Raw genomic sequence first — 27,850 nt, forward strand, 5'->3', positions numbered from 1 at the left:
TGGCTGGGCCTATACTGGGGTGGCTTAGTGAGCAGAAGAACGATGACGGATTCAAGTTTCAGCACTCCGTCCATCATCAGGTTTGCTAACTCTTTTATTATGTCATTGGTTTTCAGTAAAAATAATTATCCTTTATAATTCCGTCGTTTTTTCGCTTATCCTTTCATAATGGTCACAAGTCCACATTTAATAGCCGCCTATTTAATGGCGGCTGTACATGGTTTCAATAGTCTGTACTGGTAACAGCGTAACTGATGGAAGCTTAGGATTAAATGTTTTTCCATTTAAAGCCTCTCTGAAATCTCACGTTGTCTCCATTTCTTCTTTATTATTCACAGCTTGATGTTGCTATTGATGGAGCCGATGAAGTGGACTCGGACCTCAATCTTATAAAGGGTGGTGGGTAAGGGAGTAAACCTGTTTATATATGTTAGTCGAAACTTGAGCTCCAAGAGTTTATTATATCAACAATATTTTTATAAGGTTTTTTTGTTGGCATCTCATTCCTTACTACGGGAAGAATCATTCATCAGGTATCAAGCTAGAAATGATTGCTATGTAAATGTGTTGAGTAGAATGAGAGAACCTTGCAGCTGACCTCCGAACATAGACTGTGATGGAAGAAAATCCAAGGCGCGGTTTGATTTTGGGGCCCATATTTCTGTCTGCTGTGAGTCTGCTTTGGATAAAGTGTTTCCTGTGGGAATATGTACATCTGCCATCATTTAAAAGTACAGCAGAGGTGGTGTTCCTTTAATTCATGATTGTTAATCTAACTGAACCATTCTTGCCTATGCACGCATGGTTAAATAAATCTGACCGGCTCTGCCAACTGCATTCTCCAGGCTGTCCCACATCTTTTAAACGCATTGCTACTTTATTTAGTTTAGACGGATTAGCCCATATAATTTTCATCTCGAATGGTCCTTTTAGCACTCTTTAAATGTCCCCACCCTTCTTGCATTAGCGCAGCATACCCATTAGAACCTTAGATTACAGTGCTTGATTCTGCAGACCAACCTCATTTACGGTATTTTATATCATTGTGATGGATTCTAGGAAAAGCTGTGTTTTTTTTATTCATGTTGTATGGGAAACGTTAGTGAAATAGCCACTGCTTTGAATGACCCCTAATTCAACTTTCCAGCCTTTTCCATGTACCATGATGATATTTTTACATAAACAAACAGCTGCAAAAAACAGGTTGGACGTTGACCCTACTCCCTGGCTATGATTAATCAGACGTGAACCACAACCACGCAATTGCATGATACTTTTCAGGACTGCAGGCCAGTGACTTCATTGAGCCCAGATAAGTGAATGTGCCTCCTGTTTTCTGGCCATGAAAAAATGGAGGAACATTCTTCTACTGCTGCATATAGAATACTGCAAAGTGTAAACTGTTGTGCAATTAGTCATATCATCCTGTATTGAACACTGGAATTGGGTTTATTCATACCATCCAGAACACCACTGCCGCCACACTCATTCTTGGTCCTCTTCACTGGACAAGTGTTAAATGTCTTCTGGTTAGAAGCGGGTTATTTTAAAAAGTTGCCATAAGACTCTTCAATCCCGCCGCCCTCTTTTCTCACATCCAAAATTCTCCTGGAATACACCTTTGCAACTCTTTGCTCCTCCGTTCATTTTTATCTTAAGGTACCCAAAATTCAACACACGGTCAGAGATAGATACTTCGCTTTGACAGCTAAAACATTGGAACAGTATGCACTCTCAGTACTGTATGGTTCAGGAAGCTCCTGCCACCTCAAACAAGCTACGGAGAGACAGGCTGAAGCAGTTCAACCCTTCCTTCAGGGCCAGTTGCTTTTTATCTGTATCCCCTGGCGGGCGGAAATCTACCGGTGACAGAAGGGTACAAGAGAGGACTAGTGCCTTTACTACTCCGAAGGAGAGTTTTGGACAGTCCTAACTTTGGACAGAGTCCTTCAAGGACTACTACTTATTCAGGAGAGGCCTGGCAACTACTTTTCCCTTTGCATAAGCTGCTTGAAACATTGTGTGCATCAGTAGCAGATCGCAAATTCTGTACTAAGTAGCCAGTATAACATTTGAGCACTTAAAAATGCCTCATTAACAAAAGCTTGTATTGGAAAGAAAAAATAGGACCACAAAATTAAACCATCATCCAGTCTAGCCTACATCACTAACCCCGCCAAAGAATATTCCAGTGTAAAACATGTCTTTAACACCCTTCTCTATAGGCAGAAATTGGCCACTCACAGTAAATTCAACAAGCATTTGCAGTGCAATCGGTCTTGCCTTTGGGAAGTATTTAGCCATGCATCACATTATCCTGGGTGCTTCCACATTCTCTGTTTAACATAGCACTGCGTTGAGAAGTACCTGCAGTTTTATGTCAGGGTGCAATTTCTGCCAGAACGGGGTATAAAGGCCGTAAACGCAGACAGGAGTGGAGCTGGATCTCCTGTTATCACAGGAAGCGCTTGTCTGTTTGCTGAAATGTTGTAGCCCGTTTAAAGCACTGGATGGGACGGAAATTTGTTCACCTGCTGGGCAGCCAACACTGGTGTGCGTGTGTATGCACCGCTGGGCCGATACTGAGAAGGCGTCCCTGTGTGATGAGGAAAGTGTGCCAGGATGGCAGAGACCATCAGCTGTGCTCACAGGGTGCATCATTTGCAGTGGTATGTACCACTGTTGCCAACACAGTGAGACTGGCTCACCCCGCCATGTGCAACAGAACACCCATCAAAACTGCGGGCAGTCTGAGCCTGCAGGGCAAGGGGGAACAAGCGGCACTTCCAGCATGTCCTTCGGCACTCAGACGAGGCTCCCAGGAACTCGTGTAATAGCTGCAGTGCAGAGCTACCAACTCTGAGCATTGAAATGGTTCTAACAAATACTTTTTATTCATATGTATTTTATTCTTCCTATCTGCGCACAGTGTCAGCTTGTTTCTTGCACGAGAGTCAACCTGTAATGTCCTGAAAATAACATGCTAACAAGCATCACGTGATGAGAAAAAAGGCTAGTGCATGTGCAGTGTACCTCACTACACGTCCTCCGCTCCACCCCGTCCATCCAGATACCCGAGCCACATCTAAGAGAACCAAAAACGAGAACTTACCCCAAAAACATCTACATAAATAAAAATAACAAAAAGTAAACACGTTGTTTTGCCTCTCCTCTACTTTGTGCTGTATAGTACTGCAACTTCAAATGGCTTTATATAGTATTTACGCCCCATGGCGAGGCGTTGTAGTGCTTCACAAGTTGATCTCTGGTACCTGCAGGGCACCTAATGATGAGACACTACAACCCCTTGCTTATGTGTCTGAGTGAGAATGGCACAGTGTGCTTCCGTGTACGTTGCGTTCAAGTTTTCAGAATTCCCAAGAGTGAAAGGTAATTAGCATGCTTGATGACAACATGGGGAGTAACGTCACAGAGATGTCGACATCAATAACATAGCAGTGGACATTAGTTAAATGATAGACAATCACAATGAATGCAACATTAACAGAACACCACCACAGCTCACTAAGGTAGGTAGATGCAGAGCTGACGGAAGATGTGCAGCACAACTCCGATTGTAGTGTCATACACCAATCCATTTGTTTACCATAATGTGTCTTATTTCCCCATATTGTAACACCCTTGCCCTTCTTCCCTGTTCGTATACCTCCTGTGTCTGTGTGAGTGGCACCAGGGCGATGCCAAGGGATTCAAAAAACGATGTACATCTGGGCATCAACAAACTGTACAGCACACCTCCCACATACATTCCTGAGGGTAAACATCACACTTACCTCAAACCATGCTTCGTCATTACCCCCACACAACATCAACGCTCACTCACTGAGGTACTGAAAACACATTCTGCAGAGTAAATATAACAGACCTTATCAACCCGCATCATACCTGTTACTAAAAGTGCTTTCTTAGAACTGTTGCTAATTAGCCCTGCTTTGGAACACCTAAACAGTGTCTCTCCCTGTTTTCAGTTGAACCCTCTATAAAAACTGACAAGACAATTATGCTGAAATCAGCAAGGATAGCTGTTGAAAATTGGGACTGTCCCGACAAATAGGAAACGCCTGGTCACCCTATGATGTTACAGTGCGGATTAGGATAGTGCCGGGGCAGCAGTCATACCACTCTCCTGCAATATGCCCCCGCACAGGACTCCTGTTAATGGGGTCTGTTCGAAGGAGGTGAACACTCCTTGTTTATACTGGGGGTGGGGGCTATTACAATGAGGGCGAGAATAGTGCAGGCTCAGCAGTTCTGCCAGCTTCCTTGCACTGGTTGCCGCTGCACAGGACACCTGTAAATGCGGCGTATTCACAGGAGGAGGACACCCTCGATTACATGGGGTGGGGGGGGGGGGGGAGGGGTTGGATATTTTAATGAGGGTTAGAGTTGTGCCAGGGTAGCAGGTCTGAACCGGAGACCCGCACGTGACTCCTGTTAATGGTCACTGTTGGCAGGAGGCAAACACCATGTGTTTATACTGGGGCCTGAGGGGAGGTGATATTATAATGCAGATGAATATAGTACTAGGGCAGCAGTTCTGCCAGCCACCCTGCACCGTGCGCCCGCACAGGACACCTGTAAATGCAGTATATTCACAGGAGGAGGACACCCTTGATTACATGGGGCCGGAGTGAGGGGGGTGATATTACAATGCAGGTTAGAATAGTGCCAGGGACAGCAGTTCTGCTTCTCTCCTCGCACCGCGCCCCGCACATGACTCCTGTAAATGCAGAGTATTCACAGGGGGTGGGGCACCCTTCTTTATATGCAGTGGGGTACCTTCTGCCCCACCGGCCTGCATTCACTAAGCGTCCAAAGAAAGCAGACAGACAGTCCAAGTTTTCACTCGGGGTGGGGGCTCCAAGTGATGTGCATGCTCCGATGAGAGGGCTGGTCTGGGCAGAAAGCTGGCCTCCCGTCCCGCTGTCCGTGTACTGCGATTGCTACAGGCTCACATGAAAGGGGCTTACATGGCAATTAAAACTATAGTTGAAATAGGCCATAGACACGGGTTATTGTTGACAGCGCATAAAAAGGGAGGGGTGCATGGAGCGCTATGGTGCCCTGCACAGGCTGCAAGTACCTTCCCTTGTCCCCTGTGTGTGGAAGCTCAGGCTCCTGCCTACCCTCGGTAAAGCTGCACCTACCTTCCCTCATCCCCCATGGATGCAAGCTGAGGCTCCTGCCTGCCCTCGGTAAAGCGCACCGCAGGACGCGCATTAGCTTTACAACCGCCATGCTGCTGCTGACATTCACCCTTCTGCCTTCTCACAGCCGCGCTTCCAGGTAATGTCTGTATTGCGCATGTGTTCAGGATAAGTCAGGCAAAAGCGTGTGAATACTCAGAGCCAATCCCAGGTTCAAACAAGCATTTACAAATGCAATAGGACTCGTATTTACGAGAGCCCTATTGCATTGTAAACAAAATTGCGGGCGTCCAAAAAGGCACGAACAGGAGTGGGGGGCTGGGGGTTTGTGGTGGACAGAGAAGTCACAGACTGCGGGAGGGAACGGGGGGAGGCAGGGGAACAAAAGACTTTTTAAAGTAAAGGGGCTGATGACATGGAAGGAAAAAAATGACAACATGGGTCGTCAGGAAGCGGGACTAACTTGCCGAAAACCAATCACAATGCAGCATTTAAGATTTCGGCCAATCAAAAAGATAGGTAAAGCTAGAAGGAAAGTGGGAGGAGCTTCCCCACCATACTGTATGGCTAGAATCTCGAGAGGCCCAGAAACTTCCATTCTGCACACATAAGTCATAGCTGCACCGGAAGAAGATCTTTCACCCATCTTGCCTCCAAAGCCTGGAAGTTGGAACACCCTCCCACTACACGTCCGCACGACACCATCGCTCACCATTTTCAAGACGCGACTGAAGACATGGCTTTTCGAATGAGACCGGCAGCAAGCGCCTGAATACCCATGCGGGTGAGAAGTAGCACTATATGAATACCTCTTGATTGATTAACTATGCTGGGACAGCAACTTCTGATTCTAACTTAGCCCAAAAGACTACATCAGCAAATTTGGGCATCGCCACATTTTCACTGGAGAGAAAAAAAAACAATACCTCATGGCCTCAACAAAACGGTACAGACACAGATTTGGACATTGCTTCATTTAGAAAATGTCATCATAACAGAACAAAATAAATACCCACCATGATAAAAGCAGTCAGATTATAGGAACTCTTCATTCTAGGCACATCACTCCATATCCAGATTGCAATACACTAGGTTTCCATATAGGATTTCTAGACAGCTTGCTCGACATAAAGGCCATCCAAGTTCTAGCTGCCACGTGAACTAATGTATGTGGCCCTGGTGTCTGGGATTGGCCATCTACCCAAAATATGTTTAACAAGACAGAAAAGCACTTTAAAAAAAAATGTTATACAATTTAAATGGGGTGAACCACTACCCACAAGCAACCCATACATACCACGCACACTCTGGGCCTTATGAGCGGGTCATTCATTTCCGACCCCTGCATAAACCCCTGTTTGCACAGGGGTCAGAATTACAATTTGAGTGCTATTTTAATGCATTTGATAATTATCAGATGCATTAAAACACCTCAAACTTCATTACATTTTGTCAGGTTAAGCCTATGGAAATTTAACGGGGCGCAAACGGTATTCACTGTCTCATGCGTATTTGGGTGGGTGAAACACCAATATCCAAATGTCATTCCCCACCAACTCGCAACTGGTGCTATTTATTGCACCCTATAAATAAAGTTCTCCATGGCACTGTTACCCATCAGATGTGATAAACAGCACCTGTACTAGTAATAAGGCCTCTGTGTAAGCCCCAATTTTTACCCCACTACCTCTCACACATTTAACCCCCTACATCTCCTGCAGAGGCCGCATCCAATATGGTCATTGTTTTCCTTATGCTTCTTAGCTGCCAAGCAGCCACACCCACTCAAGTGAAGTATGAGCATGCATGTCACACGAACATGTGCCTTCTCTCAATGCCAGGAGGGGATCCCTTCGACCCAAGATGTCCAAGCCTGTGTTGTGCTTCACCAGCAGCCCCAGCAGTTTCTGCTCACTATTATAGCCACTTGGGCTGAATTACAGACTGCATGCACATTTGCTACACAGCAATTTAGTACTCCTCACCTGCTACACCTATTACTCAGAGGGCAAATAGTTATATACAAAAATATATAATTAATAATCAAGTACCAAAATATTTTGAAGATAAATATATATAATTAAGTCTGTAATAGTATGCATAGATTTACAGAACTCCACATTTAAGTACTTTCAAGGTAAAAATATCATCATGGTACATGGAAAAGGCTGGAAAGTTGAATTAGGGGTCATTCAAAGCAGTGGCTATTTCACTAACGTTTCCCATACAACATGAATAAAAAAAACTGCTTTTCCTAGTATCCATCACAATGATATAAAATACCGTAAATGAGGTTTGTCTGCAGAATCATGCACTGTAATCTAAGGTTCTAATGATTTATTTAGCTGAATTCAGTCCCCTATGAAATGTGCTAGAAATATTAAAATGGCGAGCCACCTGCATATTTTGTAGAAAACGTGTCTTTTTTTGTATATTTGTTTTATATTTTAAAGTTTACAACCTTGTATTCATATGGAACTTGAGTACAATCTATATTTTATCACTACATTTCATCATTTTGGTTAGTATGTGGAAAATTTGAGTTCCCAGATTTTATTAAAAGTAAAAGTCTGGTTTTTGCCTTATATTTTCCCACATGATTTATTGGTCTGCCCTAGTGAAAAAGGTGCTGTGACTTGTCGAACACCTTCTGCCAGTCCTGAACATGACTTTTTGCCAGTATCTCTTTGCAAAGTGTGTCCTAACACTACTAGTACCAGAATGCATCCTACTATTGGTTATATAACCCGAACTGGCAGAAGGTGTCCCAGCACAAGAGACCGTTTGATCATTATAGATTATTAATGTAGCGTGTTCATTCCATTGTTATTGAGTCAACGAGGAAAGAAAAGACCATTAAACAAGGAAATCTTATTAGCTGGCAAGTGATTTTCATTTGAAATGACTTTACAATTTGATAAAAAAGACCTGGAGGGAAATCAACTGGCATTCTTTGTTTAAGTTGCTGGCAGGAAAGTTAAACCACATTTGAACACTTCTGGATTAAAAGTATATACCAGGACAGCACCTAAAAGCATTTAATTGACAAATGTGTGTACCTGCTACTAGCTTTACTGAATTGTCCTTGCTTCTCCGACTCGCATAAGGGAATTAATTATTTAAGCAATCGCATTGAGCCTTACAATTCTAAAACCGAGACCTTAAACTGCCGCCTGCCCGGGTTATCTCCACAACCGCATTGGTCATTTTACCTTTTAGGTTTCAAAAATCGTATCCTACTCTTTTGTATGGCAGACAGCCATCGTTACCAAAGCAGTGTGAAGTTAAAAGACCTGCAAGTAAGGTTAGCGTTCATTCTCCCCCCCCCCCCCCCCCAATCCCCCCACCCTTTTTGTTGTTGTGAGAGATGATGATGATAGTAGGCGGCCTTTGTAGAGTTATTGCTAGTAGGAGGGCTGATATTGTGAGAGAACACCAAGGTGTCACTTTGTGCTGCTAGGGACTATTTCTGCTGCTGGTGGGGTCAAACCACTTGCAGAGGGTCTCTGATAAATGCCTAGGTGAAAGTTTCTGCTGCTGGTGCAGGAAATGTATCTGCTTGGGCCATTGTGTAAGTTTGCACTAACATGTTACTCTAAATGTCACGTGCCAGACCTGGAAATGCCACCCATTACCGCGCAGCAAACCTGGAAGAGTCACACATACGGATACTGGAAACTTGGCGGCACTAAGGGTGCCCCTGCCCCGGGCTGGCGCTCTGGACCCTGAGCCACTGCTTCACTGGATTAAGGATCAAAGGAAAGCGTAAGGTTAAAGGTTATGGATAGTTTTAGCTTTAGTTTGGAGTGTGCAGTTGTCTCATATCTCAGATTTGTTATCAAAGTAGAGCAATCGGGACATTTACTTACTTCCAATACAATGAACTCTACTTTAGTTGAAATATTAAGTCTCTGTAAGAGAGGTGTTGCCACAGTTATGTTACTGTGTACTGTATTAATATAGTTGACCAGCAGAGGGCACCATTAAACCATATATGCTTATTTTGGGTTAGCTTGCGTGTAGAAAACAATCGGTCACAACAATCCAGGCTACGAAAACAATATAAATACATCTTGTAGGAAGGTGGCTTTTCACGTAGTGTACCACAATAAGGTACACTATGTAGACAGTTCAAACAACCCTTATTGGCTTACAAGTTTTAAATTAACAATCCCAAATGCTCTCTCTTCTGGTAGTGTGGGCGAGCAGTTTACTATTATCAGAGGATAGTGTAAAGCATTTCTTGTACACAGTCAATAAATGAAACACGCACTCAAAAAGAAACTTGAGACCAATTTAGATAAATGACATCTATTTTTATATAATTTTAGACGCCAAGATTTTCGTAATCAGGTAAGTACTTTATTAAATTTTACTGTAAAAACTGTAGAAAACAAACGACAGCTGCCAAATATGAGGCATGAGCCTCGAATGCAATAATGTTATCCTATGGGAGACACATTCACTGCATAGTTACACTTGCATATGACTTGCAAGAACTGTTCTTCTGGACTTGCGGTAAGTAGGGCCAAGGTCCAAGAAAGCAACAACAGATCAAGTTTACCTGCCCTGGGGTATCTGGGTGCAGAGGTGCTTTTTGCTGTGGAAGCCTTGAACCTGCAAAAGCTGCAAGTGGGGGCTGGGGAACCAGTCCGGGTAGAGCTCAAATTAGGGGGGGGGAGGGGGAGTGCTTGGCTCTTGAGGGTTTCGGGACCACAGAGACCCCATCTGTTTACGTAAACCTGGGCTAGAGAGCTGGAGTACAAAGGTGATTTTCCCAGCAGGTTGGCGAGTTAAAGATTCTCACGGTTCCTGGTGTTCCTAGCTCCAGTACCCTAGGTATTGGTGCAGGGCGGCTCCTGGCATCTCCAAATTTGGTAGGGAGACTGATCTGACCTCCTGGGGAACGAATATCTTTTGCTGGGGTGCGGTTCCCTCAGTGGGCCCCGGGGGTTGTTTGAGTGCTGGACAGGGCAGCTGAAGTCGGTGCTTGATTGTGCAGGGAAGTGGCTAGTTGAATACCGCCTTGGATTTTTTAGACCAGGTATTAGGTTGGTTTAGCAAATTCCTAATTGACAGATCCCAAGTAGGAAAGATTCGCAGTCATACTTTGACTATTGCCAACATGAGATGTGGAAATCTACAAGATCAATCCTTGCGCCTTAACACCTGATCCTACGTTACTCTGGTATTATCCTTGTCCATTATGCAAATGCAGTGTAACTAAGAACTATCCTTAGAAATGGTCTATCCCAATTTAAAAAAATTGGATGCAACAGAGTTCTCCTTTTTTTTTTTTTTGTGTTGAAAATTTTTTATTGTGCAGAGAAAAGGTTACAAGCACGGGCCTACAACCGCCAGGGCCGGCCGCTAGTGGTTAAAGTGGTCAAGCAGTTCAAAAACAATGACTGGCCTACAGGGGCTCCGCTATATTACAGTAGCTCAGACTGCACGTAAGGGAAGTCAGGATACACACTTTTAATATAAATAACAACAAAAATAAAGAAAACCAAAAAGCAAGGCGAGGAAAGTTCTCCTTCTTAACTCCCAGAAAACTGAATTTCTCCTCCTCTCAATGTCAACATAAGCAGACTGGATGCGAAGCTCTGCTACACACAGAGCCGGTAGAATTTACAGCCATGACTACTCTGTTAGCCAAATCCTTTAGTTTCACACTCAATTTAGCCCTCACTCTGTTCTGTATATCTACAGATAGCGACAACTGAAAACTTTCATTTCCATGTATAAACAAATTCTCTGACTTATTAGAAACGTCTGCCCTTTCCCTTGTATCGAGATTTGATTTTGGAAATGCATTTGTAGAAGTTCATCTATTAACTGTGCTGATCTCAGCTGCTATGTTAGTCCACTCTGCGAGTAAATTGGACCATATTACTCCGATCTGCATTGGCTGTCAATTCCGACCAGAATCCAAAATTTGCTTATCCACATGGGCAGCCGTGAAAGTACGCAAACATCTCTTGCTGATATTCTCACCATCTGGAGTGGCCATAAGGCTCTAGGAGGTCATAAAACCCTTCTACAAAAACCCTGATCACAACTCCAACAGCTCCAAGCAAGTTCTCTGGTGCAGCCTCCTCCGTCTGCAGCACTCCGACCTCTTATCTGAGAATTCCGACCACACTCACTACTTGCCGGAATCCAGTGAATACCCACCTGTTCAGACAATACCGATACTATCGTCTCACAGCGAGTCTACCGACTCCACAAACAAATCACAATCTTCTCAATATTGTTTACTGGATCTTTTCTGCTCCTCTGGCCTCACTCATTCCTTCTTTCAGAAAGCCACAGGTTCGTCTTTTGTACATCACCATATTCATTTTCACATAGACAATGGTATTTCACTTTTTATGATGTTCACTGTTTGCATTATTGCTAATGGTTCAACCTCATTTACCCATCTTGATGTAATTCTTACAATACCATTTTTGGAAAAGTCAAGAGCGTTCATACAGATGAGGCCCAGGTATACCTTCAATGTTGAAATACATGAAGAAAATGTGCCTGGGGGTTAAATAAGAAGGAGAATTTGTCTTGTGCATCGTTGTTTAATTGAAATTCCAGGAATTGCAGCGAGACCCTTGTTAGTGAAGTATGCTGGTGGTGGAAATTGACACAGTGTACTGGATCTGTTGCGCTTGGAGGGTGGAGGCGAGGGGGTGCAAGGGGTAGGAATTGTGCTGCAGTGTCTGAATGAAAAGATGCTGTTCTAGAGCTCCTCCACGCGGCACCTTGCTGCCCCTAATGCCTGTGATCCAAATCTACTCCTACAACAGCGCAAGTGTGAAAACTCGTTGATCTTATTCCTTATTGCTTTTGTGTAGTTCCAGCCTATTTTGTTAAATTGAAAAGGTAGGTAACTTCCTTTGTCTGGAACCCTTATCACCATAAGTATGACAATGAAGTTCTAGGTTGCCCTGCTATGCCATATCTGTAAAGAAATACCGTATTCTGTTTTCCATCGAATAACCGCTGCTTGTCCTTCGTTCACTTTCTAGAGGTTGTTTGGCACAAGAGAAGATAGTCGCTGGCTGTGCAAAATCTTTCATCGTCATTGCAGACTACAGGTAAAGTATTGTCTGGCTTTATACTTTGTTGGAAAGATTGGCATAAATCCACATCTTTCAGTAAGTTGTGTCGACTGTGGCACAGCTGAGCTACACCAATGGCTGCCCCTTGGCCATGCAGCAGGTAGTCAATGAGATTACGCTTTCCTCAGTGGGTGTTATTCAGTCTCATCAGATAATCAGAGGAAATGAACTACTTTTGTTACAGCTGGGCTTTAGTCTTTTTTCTCTCCATGTAGCAGTCTGAGTTATGCTGCAGAATCTTGGTCACCGCTCTCTAAAATTGTTTGCTATTTTCCCCCACTGTAAACATCACACCAGAGAACGTATTACTGTATGATTTGTAATTAAGTATAGTTAATTAATCAGTAGCTTTTTACAGCATACCCTACAAACTGAATTCCCTGAGGCTCTGGTAGTTGTTACTCAGCTTGTTTTAGCAACTTAAGAAGGATGAAAGGTAGAAGGGAGTCAGCAACATTAGTACATTTGACTTTCAGATTGCTCACAGAGCGAATGCTTGAGTCCACCGAGCTTTCTTTTCAGCTACATATCGGATGTGTAGGTAGATATAGGGCTGCATTTTGAACCGTTTGGATTGATGATAACTGTGATACCGGCCTCGTGGCGTGGGCCCTCCCGACCAGCAAGCCACCCTGCAACCGCACCGATCCTCGATGTCACAGACTTCCGGCCACCATGGCCCAACATCCCGATGGCCGGCCAGACCCCAACACGCATGCCCAGCCGAGGGGGAGAGAAACCCCCAAGCCAGACCGGGAGGCGCCGACCCTGTCACACCTCTGGTCTCTTCCCCAAGGAAGGTTTCGATCGGCCACCAGGCCCCCGGTGAGCGGGCGCCTCGCCTGCTGGTTGTCTGGAGTCCCTCCCGGACCCACCTGAACGGATCAAAGGGGCCGAGCGACAGGAAGTCCTGACACACCGCCCCCAGGCACCAAGACCCCTCTCGGCGAGGACTCCGGACTTCAAAGAGGAGGGGGGAGTATAACAAGGGGTGCGGAAGGGACGGGAGGCAGACAAGACCTGGACTGACGAGAGCCTGCTGACCTGGTCGCGGCTCGATCACTCCCCGAACCGAAGAACGCTACCCGAATTCTGAACCATCTGAGCCCTGCTGACGCTGTCGCGGCTCCCCGAACTCTGAACCATCTGAGCCCTGCTGACGCTGTCGCGGCTCCCCGAACTCTGAACCATCTGAGCCCTGCTGACGCTGTCGCGGCTCCCCGAACTCTGAAACATCTGAGCCCTGCTGACGCTGTCGCGGCTCCCCGAACTCTGAACCATCTGAGCCCTGCTGACGCTGTCGCGGCTCCCCGAACTCTGAACCATCTGAGCCCTGCTGACGCTGTCGCGGCTCCCCGAACTCCGAACCACCTGTGCCTGCTGAGTGACTCGCGGCACTCTCCTCCGAGGGAATCAGCAGAGATTGCCGAGAGAAGCAACATCCCCCAGCTCGAGGATTGAGAGCTGGGCGCAGGATACTCCGCAGAGACACTGACTCAGACTGTCCCGCTACCCCCATACCCCAATCACGAGATCGCCGCTGATTGTGGCGCTGTACCTGCATTTCGGATCATAAAGGTCCATTACGTCTACGATAAAGTACACTGTCTTACGAAGAACTACTGTGTGGTGTCCCTCTGTCAGAGAGTGCAAGCGCAGCGTGTGCGATCCTAGGTACGAGACCCTTCCAGGAAGGGCCTCCCTGCCCTTGCTCGGCCTAACTCTGGGAGAGGTGGGTCAACGGGTGGTCAGGAACGTATTCCGATGCCCCCCGGAGAACGCCTTCCAACATTTGGTGGCAGACGACGGGATCCGAGCCGACACCTAGAGATCGTGCAATAAACGACTGACGCACTACCGGAAAGAAATGGAAGGAGAAACCTCCCTAGGTGCCGCAGGTACCAATACACGTTACAACAAACAAATGATGGACGGAATGCTGACAATGCAGGCATTCTCCCCCAGTCAAGAGATCTGGGTTAAATCCATCGTTCTTTTGCCCACTACGCCACCCCAGTTCAGACATGGCCATATGCAAATCAGTCTTGACCCTGTGCCTCATGGGAACAGTCCAGCCCGAACTGCCAAACCATGTCTTCCCTGGACCGGAATCAAGCATCCTAGGACCGGTTTCTGGCTATCAGCCGTCATCAGCCAGGATAGCTTGACTCCAGTGGCGTAGTGAGCACGGGTCCCACGTCTGGGAATACCCATCCCACTTAGGGCGAAAAGCGTTACAACAAACAAATGATGGACGGAATGCTGACAATGCAGGCATTCTCCCCCAGTCAAGAGATCTGGGTTAAATCCATCGTTCTTTTGCCCACTACGCCACCCCAGTTCAGACATGGCCATATGCAAATCAGTCTTGACCCTGTGCCTCATGGGAACAGTCCAGCCCGAACTGCCAAACCATGTCTTCCCTGGACCGGAATCAAGCATCCTAGGACCGGTTTCTGGCTATCAGCCGTCATCAGCCAGGATAGCTTGACTCCAGTGGCGTAGTGAGCACGGGTCCCACGTCTGGGAATACCCATCCCACTTAGGGCGAAAAGCGTTACAACAAACAAATGATGGACGGAATGCTGACAATGCAGGCATTCTCCCCCAGTCAAGAGATCTGGGTTAAATCCATCGTTCTTTTGCCCACTACGCCACCCCAGTTCAGACATGGCCATATGCAAATCAGTCTTGACCCTGTGCCTCATGGGAACAGTCCAGCCCGAACTGCCAAACCATGTCTTCCCTGGACCGGAATCCAGCATCCTAGGACCGGTTTCTGGCTATCAGCCGTCATCAGCCAGGATAGCTTGACTCCAGTGGCGTAGTGAGCACGGGTCCCACGTCTGGGAATACCCATCCCACTTAGGGCGAAAAGCGTTACAACAAACAAATGATGGACGGAATGCTGACAATGCAGGCATTCTCCCCCAGTCCCGGTCCTAGGATGCTTGTTTCCAGTCCAGGGAGGACCTGGCTTGGCAGTTCGGGCTGGACTGTTCCCATGGGGCACAGGGTCAAGACTGATTTGCATATGGCTGGGTTCTAACTGGAATGGCATGGTGAGCAAAAAAACGATGGATTTAGGCCCAGATCTCTGTACTGGGGTGAATGTATGACATTGTTCTGCATTCTGTCCATCAATTGTTATTTTTGCATTTGTCACCCCGAGTGGGAAGGGTATGCTCAGACGTGAGTCCCTTGCTCTCCATGCCACTGGAATCAAGCTATCCTGGCTGACGAGGGCTGAAAGCCCGAAACCGGTCCTAGGATGCTTGTTTCCAGTCCAGGGAGGACCTGGCTTGGCAGTTCGGGCTGGACTGTTCCCATGGGGCACAGGGTCAAGACTGATTTGCATATGGCTGGTTTCTAACTGGAATGGCATGGTGAGCAAAAAAACGATGGATTTAGGCCCAGATCTCTGTACTGGGGTGAATGTATGACATTGTTCTGCATTTTGTCCATCAATTGTTATTTTTGCATTTGTCACCCCGAGTGGGAAGGGTATGCTCAGACGTGAGTCCCTTGCTCTCCATGCCACTGGAATCAAGCTATCCTGGCTGACGAGGGCTGAAAGCCCGAAACCGGTCCTAGGATGCTTGTTTCCAGTCCAGGGAGGACCTGGCTTGGCAGTTCGGGCTGGACTGTTCCCATGGGGCACAGGGTCAAGACTGATTTGCATATGGCTGGGTTCTAACTGGAATGGCATGGTGAGCAAAAAAACGATGGATTTAGGCCCAGATCTCTGTACTGGGGTGAATGTATGACATTGTTCTGCATTCTGTCCATCAATTGTTATTTTTGCAGGTACCAATACAAGCACGACATTCCGAGAGGACCAGTTGGAATATTATACGCACCGAGAACTAAAACAATTCTGCAAAGACCTTGGAATCGCTACCACCGGATTAAGCACGAAAGAGGATTTCCAGGGAGCATTGAAGACCTGGGTCGAGGCAGGAGCTTCCCGGGCACAAACAGAAGGAGAGCCGCCAAACGAACCACGAAGCATCTCGGGGAGGAGCAGCGCCCCAGAGGGGGGCCTATCCCCGGAGGAGCTAGCAGACCGAGAAAGGGGCCGCAACCACGAACTAGAGCTAGCAAAACTAAAAATCGAGGGAGAGCTAAAACTGGCAGAGAAGAAACTGGCAGTAGAACAATTACGCCTACAAGGAGAACTCGAGGAAAAGAAGCGACCGAGAGAGCACGAAGAAAGAAAACTCCAACTAGAACACAAACGCAGCCTGAAAGAGATCGAGGTCAAGGCTAAAAGTGAGGAGGCCAGACCCTCGGGAAATCAACCCCTCTCCTCCATCGGGGAACCAAAGGTCCACATCCCCAAGGATGTGGTGAAAGAATATTACAAGAACGACGACATCCAGCAATGGTTCAAGGCCTACGAAGTCGCCATGACCTCCCACCGAGTCCCGCAGAAAGACTGGGGGGCTGGTTTGTGGGGCCGGTTCCTGAGCGAGGGGAGAGATACCCTGCTAGATCTAACCTCCACGGTGCTGAACTCCTACAGTCACATGAAGGAGGCCCTAGTAACCAGATTTGGGCTCACCCCCGAAATGTACCGGCAACGGTTTCGAGACTGCAAAAAGATACCCGGTACCACATGGGTAGAGTACGTGAACTTTTACAGCAGGGCCTTGGACGGGTGGATCAAGGGCAGCAAGGTCTCCACCTTTGAGGAGCTGTTCGACCTAATCGCGTGGGAACACTTGTCCGCCAATTGCTTTGTAGAGTTACGCCAGCACCTCCTGGACAGCAAGCTCGCGGACCCTCAAACTGGCCGTCGAGGCTGACCGATGGGTAAACACCCGGGCCTCACGGGGTCCCGTGGGAGACTACGGTCGCCACAGTCAGGGACTCCCCCGCCAGAGGGGCGGAGGGAATCAAGGCCGACCAAGAGAATTCCCGGGGGGATCCCAGCACAGTCCCCCCAGAGGACAACCTCCGCACTTTCCAGCCCCACCTCCGGCCAGCACCGGGCCACCGGGGAGGTCGGGGCCCGAGTGAGGATCACCTGTTTCCGCTGCCAACAGACCGGACACTCGCCAGTGACCCTCAGTGTCCCATGTACCAACGACCCGCCACGACAACCCCGCCGGCTCGACAAATGGCCTCCGTAGCCCTGGCGGAAGAGATGGAAGACTCCGAAGAATGGGAGCCAGCCGCCATGGCCCTGGTCTCCCTAGGGAAACCAGGAGATGGTCCCCGGAACGTCCCTGCCCGCCAACACGAAGAAGTACCGACAGCAGGTGACGGTCAACGGTCACCGCGTCGAGGGCCTCCTTGACACTGGGGCGAGTGTCACAGCGGTCCACTGCCACCTGGTCTCCGAAGACCAGATCCTGCCCGACGCCTGTTGTCCAGTCATATCGTCGGACAATTCCGAGAGCCTATGCCGGATGGCCCTGGTCCCCTTCGAATGGGGGGGGGAGTCACCGGCAAGTTGAGGGTGGCAGTCCGAGCCTCCCAACCCGTAGACTGCCTCCTGGGCAACGACCTTGAGAATTCCCCGTGGGGACAAGTGGAACGAAGATCCCATCTAGAAATGATGGGCCTACCCGAATGGGTATGCGCCACCACGCGCTCTATGACTCTCAGATTGCCTTCCTCCGAGGGAGGTGAGGCCATTCCGCTGAACAGTCGCCATCCCCGAGGTCCGGGACGCACTACCTGAGCCAGACGACCCTCTTCCGGAAGAAGCAACCATTCCCGATGACGGGTCGGTGCCTCCAGATCCCGAACCACTGACCGAGCTCGGGGACCTGCCAGAGATGGCCCAGTGGCACTGCGAGGGAGGTCCCTCCCGAGAAGAATTCTGCCAGGAACAATCCACCTGCCCTTCTCTCATTGGACCCCGACAGCAGGCCGAGGCCCAAGCAGCAGGCGACCAGTCCGGAACCCACTGGGTATACTGGGAATACGGCCTCCTGTACAGCGAACAGAAGTCGGCCGAGTTGGGATCGGCCCGAGTACTGGTGGTACCCCTGCGCTTCCGAAGTCTCCTCCTGGGCCTGGCCCATGATGTACCCCTGGCCGGACACTTAGGCCAAGAGAAGACCTACCAGCGACTCGTTACCCACTTCTATTGGCCCAAGATGCGAGCAAATGTGGAGGCCCACTGCAAGTCCTGCCTCACGTGCCAGGCCAGCGGAAAGAGTGGGGGGAAGCGCAAGGCGCCGCTACAACCCTTCCCCGTCGTCAGTACCCCTTTTGAGCGGGTGGGAATCGACATCGTGGGAACCCTGGACCCCAAGACCGCCCAGGGCCACCGGTTCATCCTCGTCCTGGTGGACCATGCCACCCGCTACCCCTAAGCCATTCCCCTCCGCACCGTGACGGCCCCCGTGGTAGGCCGGGCCTTGATGGGGATCTTCTCCCGCGTGGGGTTCCCTCGCGAAGTCGTGAGTGATCGTGGCACGAACTTTATCTCCAAATACATGAGGTCCCTATGGCAGCAGTGCGGAGTATCATACAAGTTCACCACCCCATACCACCCCCAAGGGAATGGCCTAGTCGAGCGATTTAACAGGACCCTGAAAGGGATGATCATGGGCCTCGAAGAACCCCTACACCAGAGATAGGACGTCCTCCTCCCTTACCTCCTGTTCGCCTACCGAGAGGTTCCACAAAAATCTCTGGGGTTCAGCCTGTTCGAACTACTATACGGGCACCCCGTCCGGGGACCCCTGAGCCTGGTCAAGGAGGGTTGGGAAACGACTCTCCGGGGGACCCCTCCGGATGTGTTCCGATACATCTTGGCGCTCCGCAACCAGACCCGGAAATTCCGAGAACTCGCAGAGACAAACCTCGAGGCTAGCCAGGAAGAGATGAAGCGCTGGTATGACCAGAATGCCACGCTGGTCGAGTTTCAGCCGGGCCAACAAGTCTGGGTCATGGCCCCGGTGAAACCCTGCGCCCTCCAAGACAAATGGACTGGTCCCTTCAAGGTGGTCGAGCGGAAGAGCCAAGTCACCTATCTCGTCAATGTGCAGTCCCCGCGGAACCCTCTCCGGGTCCTCCACGTGAACCGCCTCAAACCCCACTTTGTGAGGACGGAGTTGAGTTTACTCCTGGCCACCGACGATGGGACTGAAGAAGACACCGAGCCCCTTCCAGACCCCCTGGGTGCTAAAGAGACCGATGGTTCCGTGGAGGGGGTGAGACAGTCAACCGCCCTCACATCCCAACAGTCCGACGACTGCCGCCGGCTACTGAGGCAGTTCACGGACCTCTTCTCCCTAACCCCTGGGATCACCGACTGGTGTGTCCACGACGTAAACACCGGCGACAGCCCGCCAGTGAGACACCGAGCCTACCGGGTCCCTGATCGGGTCCGAACCTGCATCCGGACCGAGGTAGCTAAGATGTTGGCCCTCGGGGTGATTGAACCCTCCGACAGCCCCTGGGCCAGCCCGGTAGTCCTGGTCCTGAAAGCGGCTGCCCCTGGTGTCGCCCCCGAGCTGAGGTTTTGTGTGGACTACCGAGGACTGAATGCGGTCACCCGAGCGGACGCTCACCCTATCCCCCGCGCCGACGAGCTCATCGACCGCCTCGGGGCCGCTCGCTACCTCAGCACCTTCGACCTAACCTGCGGATACTGGCAGATTGCACTCACTGAGGGAGCCAAGGAGCGCTCCGCCTTCTCCACCCCGGATGGGCACTACCGCTTTAGGGTGATGCCGTTTGGAATGAAGAATGCCCCGGCCACCTTCCAGTGACTGGTGAACAGGGTCCTGTCCGGACTAGAGGGGTTCAGCGCAGCGTACCTCGACGATATAGCAGTATTCAGCTCCCAATGGACCGAGCACCTCCAGCACCTCCGACAAGTCCTGCTGGCTCTGCGCCAGGCTGGCCTCACCATCAAAGCCAGCAAATGTCAAATTGGACAAGGCTCAGTGATCTATCTGGGGCACCAGGTGGGAAGCGGGCAGGTCGCCCCCCTCCAGCCGAAGATCGACGCCATCTTGTCCTGGGAACCCCCAACGACCCAAACGGAAGTCCGGGCCTTCCTGGGCCTCACCGGTTACTACCGGAGGTTTATTAAGAACTATGGCAGCATCGCAGGCCCACTCACAGAGCTAACCTCCAAGAAACACCCAAAGAAAATACAATGGACTCCCCCATGCCAAAAAGCGTTCGACGCCTTGAAAGCCGCTATATGTACTGCTCCGGTAATTAAAGCCCCTGACTACTCTCAGGAGTTTGTGGTCCAGACGGACGCCTCGGAACACGGCATCGGGGCAGTCCTCTCACAGTTCAACGACCAAGGCATAGATCAGCCCATAGCCTTCATCAGCCGAAGGTTGCTGTCTCGAGAACAGCGGTGGAGCACCATTGAAAGAGAGACTTTCGCAGTAGTCTGGGCCCTCAAAAAGCTACGGCCCTACCTGTTCGGAACACACTACCGAGTTCAAACAGATCACCGACCCTTGCGGTGGTTGATGCAGATGCGAGGAGAAAACCCCAAGCTGCTACGCTGGTCAATCTCCCTCCAGGGGATGGATTTCACTGTGGAGCATCGCCCCGGGACGGACCATGCCAACGCGGACGGTCTGTCCCGATTCTTCCGCTTCAGCGAGGAGAGCCCCCAAGTAGATGGGTAGTTCTCCCCGCCTTTCAGCTGGGGGGGGGGGCACGTGTGAGACCGGCCTCGTGGCGTGGGCCCTCTCGACCAGCAAGCATCCCTGCAACCGCACCGATCGAAGAGGTCACAGACTTCCAGCCACCATGGCCCAACGTCCCGATGGCCGGCCAGACCCCAACACGCATGCCCGGCCGAGGGAGAGAGATACCCCCCAAGCCAGACCGGGAGGCGCCGACCCTGTCACACCTCTGGTCTCTTCCCCAAGGAAGGTTTCGATCGGCCACCAGGCCCCCGGTGAGCGGGCGCTTCGCCTGCTGGTTGTCTGGAGTCCCTCCCGGACCCACCTGAACGGATCAAAGGGGCCGAGCGACAGGAAGTCCCGACACACCGCCCCCAGGCACCAAGACCCCTCTCGGCGAGGACTCCGGACTTCAAAGAGGAGGGGGGAGTATAACCAGGGGTGCGGAAGGGACGGGAGGCAGAGAAGACCTGGACTTACGAGAGCCTGCTGACCTGGTCGCGGCTCGATCACTCCCCGAACCGAAGAACGCTACCCGAATTCTGAACCATCTGAGCCCTGCTGACGCTGTCGCGGCTCCCCGAACTCTGAACCATCTGAGCCCTGCTGTCGCGGCTCCCCGATCTCTGAACCATCTGAGCCCTGCTGACGCTGTCGCGGCTCCCCGAACTCTGAACCATCTGAGCCCTGCTGACGCTGTCGCGGCTCCCCGAACTCTGAACCATCTGAGCCCTGCTGACGCTGTCGCGGCTCCCCGAACTCTGAACCATCTGAGCCCTGCTGACGCTGTCGCGGCTCCCCGAACTCTGAACCATCTGAGCCCTGCTGACGCTGTCGCGGCTCCCCGAACTCTGAACCATCTGAGCCCTGCTGACGCTGTCGCGGTTCCCCGAACTCTGAACCATCTGAGCCCTGCTGACGCTGTCGCGGCTCCCCGAACTCCGAACCACCTGTGCCTGCTGAGTGACTCGCGGCACTCTCCTCCGAGGGAATCAGCAGAGATTGCCGAGAGAAGCAACATCCCCCAGCTCGAGGATGGAGAGCTGGGCGCAGGATACTCCGCAGAGACACTGACTCAAAGACTGTCCCGCTACCCACATACCCCAATCACGAGATCGCCACTGATTGTGGCGCTGTACCTGCATTTCGGATCATAAAGGTCCATTACGTCTACGATAAAGTACACTGTCTTACGAAGAACTACTGTGTGGTGTCCCTCTGTCAGAGAGTGCAAGCGCAGCGTGTGCGATCCTAGGTACGAGACCCTTCCAGGAAGGGCCTCCCCGCCCTTGCTCGGCCTAACTCTGGGAGAGGTGGGTCAACGGGTGGTCAGGAACGTATTGCGAAGCCCCCCGGAGAACGCCTTCCAACAATAACCTAATACTGCCAGTGAATTAGCAATTTTTGACACAGAAGACTTTATCAAATGTTTTATCCTGGGTTTCAGACCAGCAAGACTGGGTATGGACCAAGCCATTATCTGAGTAATGGAACACTTGATCTTTTCCACCTACACGTTTCATTTTTCTGAGTTAATTTTACTTTGCACCCTATCCAGCCCTACGTGGTCACCATGCATGCAAGGAAAGTTATGGCTACTTCCAGCAGGCCTTCCTGAACCTCAGAATCTGTTTGTCCGTGTAGACTTAAAAGATAAAGCTGTGGTAGCATCAACGGGTTGGGTTTAGATGTGAAATAAGGTGTGGCACAGCAGGAGTCCTGAGAACACCATAATCAGTGTTGTGGGCAGGGCATAAAAATGAAAGCAGCTCAGTACCCGCTAATATGAAATATGACCAAGTGGCGGCAGCCCAGCTGATGGCTGCAGTCTCTAAAGGACCAGAACGGGGCAGGGTCCTTGGGTTCAGACACTATGTGTAATTCTAACAAAACCAGTACAGTGACACATCTCTGACAGCATCAAGTAAAGCTTCCTGCACCAATTCTTTCCCCGGACGTGGCTGAAAATCTGTTCGAGTTTTTACAAGAAGCTCAGATACTTTGAAATTCCAGTTGAAGTCTGACTGCCTTTTCCAGAACACTCTGCACCTTTGGTAGTGGAGGGTAGAGACGGTGATTCAGATGGATGGATAACACATTCTAATAGTTTCGCTCAGGTTTGAAATCTCTACCGCCTTGGTTAGCTTTGTAAATGCTTTGCAAATACTACATTTTGCTTTCTCTGTTTTCTAATTTAGGAAGAGCCTGAATCCTAATAGAGAATGTTATATGGTATGAATGAATTATATAAAATATTGTTTGCCTGTCGTGCATGGAAGGAGAGAAGATCAAAAGAACAAAGAACTGCGCCATGCTGCTTCTAGCAAACAGAGAGAATTGTCGCATACATGTATGGAGAGTCCGTTCCACCTAGAATCACAACTAGCATGTATATAACACATAATCCAGTACGCTGGACTTACAGCAATAAGTCTGCGATATCAGGCGGGGGGGAGGAGGCTCTAGATATAGACCTCTATAGTCGGCCCACCTCTTCCAGATCTTATAATGTTTCTTAGGGCATCCCCTCGCTTCAAAGACAGGGATCTCCAGGCCCATACAGAAGTCCAAACCCTTTTTCCATACCCCAAGCAGAGGCGGGGATTCCTCATTCCAGGCTTGGGCAATCTCCCTTTTCGCCAACGTAAGGCATACAAATAAAAGGTGACATTTGTACCTGTTGCCACCCAAGTTCTCTGCAATATGGAGCATGGCCAGCTTCGGGCATAAGGGAACATCCCGCCCCAATACTTCGGATAGGCATGTAAACCAAATACAGTTCTCTTTTCATGAAGTTATGGCCAGGGTTTAAATGTACTCCTGGAGAGACATATATATGATATGGGTTTTGTGCAGGTTTATTCACTCCAAGTTGCCCACCATTAGTGTTTCAGCTACAGCTCTATCATTGTTCACATATAGAGGCGCTGTTTAGAATTACTATTTATAGTCTCCACAACCCTTGTCTACGTGAAAAATAACTTCATCCATTTTAAAAAGTACTCTCTCATGCGCTATTGTTCAGATCGCATTAAAAACAGTTGCAGATATTTACACATCTATATTTTCTCTGTTAATTCGATTTAGCGAGCATTCCTCATCTGAGCACTTGTTAACAAGGGCTGTGGAGACACTTGAAATTGTAGCACAAAATGGCACCTCTCTATGAGAGCAATCTAGAGACGCAGCTGAAATGCGTCATGGTGGGCAACGTAGAGTGCTAAATCTGCACATAAACGAATCCTTGAGGCCAGGGCATTTTTTGAGGAAATGCGTTGCTTATGTGAGTTCGGCTGACTCCGAACCCCTTCATTCTGGAGCCCTGAGGCCTGTCTGCCGGCATTGGGAAATTTATCTGAGAAAATGTCTTGCAGTAATAAAAACGTGCACCAGTGTTTTTTCGTTGTTGATTATCTAACATGGGAACCATTCTCCAAACAGGGGGAATGAGAGGTTGAGTGGTCTAGGGAGCCACGTGGACTTGGCTGTAAGGCTTCCAGCTGGTGTGGTACATGTGTAATAGTTTTCATTGTGGGCAATACCAGGAGCACAAACCCCACGGGACCCTGACCAACTTTTTATATTTAGAGGGTATAGTAAAGCTATCAAGGAATATGCAAGTTCCAAAGCAGCTTTCATTCCCAATCTTGTGTGCGCTCATTGATGCGTGTTAGGGACATGTACTGAAGGACCATTACTCCAGGCTCATCATTATTTAGATTGGTCAAGTCCTTGGTGCTGATAAATGCTGCAGACCCTACAGGGCTGCTAGGACAGAAACATGCCCACAACTTCCCTGTGACTCTTTGGATAATTACTTCCTGCAAGTCCCATTTATTTTTTTAACTTAACAAGGAATCCACTACCAGCTAATAAATAATTAAAATACTGGTTATGGTTATCTATGTATTATTTTACATCACTTGGCCCAATCTATTATCCCTCATTTCCTTTGAAAATTGGATTTTTACAGGGGGTCATCCATTGGGCCTTTGTGACCCATGAACACATGATACAAGTTCTCCTAAAAGTGCTCCGCAGGCAGCCCATTGGGGGATGCAATTCTCACCCCCGACATGGAGCATGACCCAATCCATGCATCCTGAAAAAGGTTCCTCCTTGTACATAAAAATAGCTTCCGACAATTCAATTAATTCGTAACGTCCTACCTTTTTAAAGATTGTCTAACATGGGACAGCACTCACTGTTAAGTATTTGCTGGTTCCTTTTGTGATCTCGATGTAAATAAATATCTCACTTTAAATCACTGAATTCATGGTAAGCATTCACGGTTACCATAGTTGATGACAAATTTTATAATCTTGGCAATTTGGGTCTGGGGACCAGGCTAGTGAATCTTTGGAACTAGTTTATAATTATTTTTAACTCGCTTCTGATCTAGATTGATTTTAGTCAAGTAACTCATCAGAAATCTATTGGAACAAGATGCTTGTGCTGCTTGAAGAAGTATTACACTTCTGTTGTTAATATTTGTTATGTTATTTTCTTTAGTTTCATATAGAACTCTAATACTATGGGAACCATCTGATGGCTTTCTGTAGAATGTTAGGACATTGGGAGTGCATGACAAGCTGTTAAAATAAGCATTGGTGGTGTTTGGTTTGTTCTGCGGCGTGAGGATGAGCAGGTGTAGGGCAGAGTGCAGACCCAGGAACAGTTTTGTTGCTCAGGAAATTGTAACAGTTCAGCACACTTCCTGTGACTGAAGGTGGTCACTTCCTCAGTAAGTTGTGAAAAAGTAGGGTTTTTAGGTTCCTGCTTTTGGACAGCTTAGTCAACTTCATCTGCAGAGCATTGTATTTGTATATAAGCCAATTTATTACATTTTCATCATTTCAGCCACTATCTGTGGATAAATGTAATACCGGAGATTTAATGTGTAGTTAAAATGTATTGTGCATAATTTATAGGCTATTTTTCTTAAGATTGGGTAATTTTAACTTCTGGTATTAGTACAAGGGATTGTAAATTGTGCATTTTGGTTAAAGGATCAATGTATAGTGGAGGCACACTGAACTACATGACAATTTGCAAAGCATTTCCGAGACTGCAGACCCAATAGTCAAAGTATTTTTACCAAATAAAAGCATGCGAACGGCCCTAATGAGACCATGGCGTCTAACTTCTCGTGTGCTTTAAACTTCTGTAAAAGGGACTGCTCTGGGTGTTGCTATTTACTTTGTGAAATAGTCAACCTTCTTATCTTCACAGGCAGTGCTTTTGGTGCAGTTCAAGACAGGCTTCCTGAAATACTGTAATGTATGCCAAATAAGTAGCTGGATACAACCTAAGAATGTACTTTACAACTGAAAAACCTTTACCTGTCCCATTAAAAATGAAACCACAATTTCTTTTTTTTTCTTTTTCCAGGAAAGATTCCAAGAATTTTGGAGAACAGTGGAAGAAAGGCATTCCAATCGAAGTCATTCCAATGGCCTACGTGCCAGTATCGAAAGCGCTCGCCAGCAGGTTCGGAGGAGTCGCTGAACTAAGAATGGCCGTTAGTAAAGCTGTAAGTACATTGCGTCACTTGGGCTTGCATGACGCACTCGGAGAGTGATTGTGGTATTGGCAGTAAGCAGATGTCCTCTCTCATCGCAGGTTAATGTAATATAAAGAGAGTGAAGGGAACAGATCCATGTTACATGTTTGTGTAGTAGTGTGCGTTGCCATTTAGGTTGTACATTACAGCGCAATCTCTTTTGGGGTACGTCCCAGACTGCATGGATCGTTGGGCAGTTTGCATCTGGAGCGACTGCTGACAGGAACGCTGTCTGCTGGCTCTTCACGCAATCTGAATAAATTGGAGTTTTAAACTTACTGCTGTGTCATGCTGTGATTCTTTGGACACAATATAGTATGGTGACTATCCTGAGATTTGAAACCATAGAGTAAAGAAGCGCATTGAAACAAAACCTTGAGGTCTGTCGCTACTACCTGCCTGGGGGCTGAGGTATGGGAGAGGTGTCTGTCGGGCAGGGTCAATGAGTGCGGGAAGGGTGGGGTGGAGATAGAAAGAACTGGGACAGTTCACACATGCATGTTGTGCACCGCGTGACATTAGCTTTCTGGATCTGTCCTTCCCTCGAGTTGGTTGAAACAGACAACCGAATTGGCAGCAGAGATGATCTTATTCCTTCACAATGTGTCCCAGAGATTGTTTCCACAGGGTTAAGGAACAGCAAGGTGAAGCACATGCGAGGCTGCATTATGCTGTGAAAACATAAATAGAAAACAAAATAATTGACTAACAAGTGAAGACTTTCTTAGGTGAGAGCATTTTAAATTATAAAAGACGAGTTTTAGAAAAAGAACAGGATAGGAAAGGCTGCTTCTAACTGATTAAAGAGATAGATTGTGTGAGGCATCTTTTTCCATTGCTCATACTCCTATGGTTGTCTAGTTCAAAATGCTAATTTACTAACCTAATATTTGCTGGAGCCTGAGGTTCCCAGAATGTTATAGAGCCAACGATACAGGACATCGCTACTTCATAGACATAGATGGCACCAGGTTTGATCCTGCCCTGAAAAAGGCGTTGTCCTGGCACAGAAGGCCAGAGGATATTTGATCTAACTGAGATGATTGCTCCAACTCCTGTACCTGCCATGTGGAATGTGTATGTCGAAGCAATAAAGAGACTGTAGAATCACTTTAAAGATGATTTACGCGTAATAGTGGAGATGCATAGTTTTATCATCTGCATACAGCAACAGCATGAATACATAAACAGTTTTTTAGCAGAATTAAAGATTTTATCTTCCACACTGGATAAATAAAAGATAGACCAACTAGTAGTCACTTATTATGGTAGGACACGAGAGACAATTGTTTGCAGGCACCAGGCTCTTGATAAAGCACTGGAGATAACTAAAGGCATTGAGAGGTCTGTACATGATCTAAGGAACTAGCAAAGTTCAGGTTCAGT

General features: G+C 48.4%; 1 protein-coding gene across 3 annotated transcripts in view; it reads left to right on the forward strand.

Annotated features, from left to right (window-relative positions):
- The window catches only part of RPIA (ribose 5-phosphate isomerase A), an 87,579-nt gene that overhangs the window by 36,680 nt on the left and 23,049 nt on the right, over nt 1-27,850 (forward strand). For all 3 annotated transcript variants that reach the window (XM_085642654.1, XM_085642653.1, XM_085642652.1), the window contains 3 exons: nt 339-403; nt 12,191-12,259; nt 26,293-26,434. In XM_085642654.1, the coding sequence (XP_085498780.1) occupies nt 339-403; nt 12,191-12,259; nt 26,293-26,434 (276 nt within the window). The remainder of the gene's footprint in view (nt 1-338; nt 404-12,190; nt 12,260-26,292; nt 26,435-27,850) is intronic.

The sequence above is a fragment of the Triturus cristatus genome, chromosome 2_2, assembly GCF_964204655.1.
Source record: "Triturus cristatus chromosome 2_2, aTriCri1.1, whole genome shotgun sequence".
NCBI classification, from domain to species: Eukaryota; Metazoa; Chordata; class Amphibia; order Caudata; family Salamandridae; genus Triturus; species Triturus cristatus.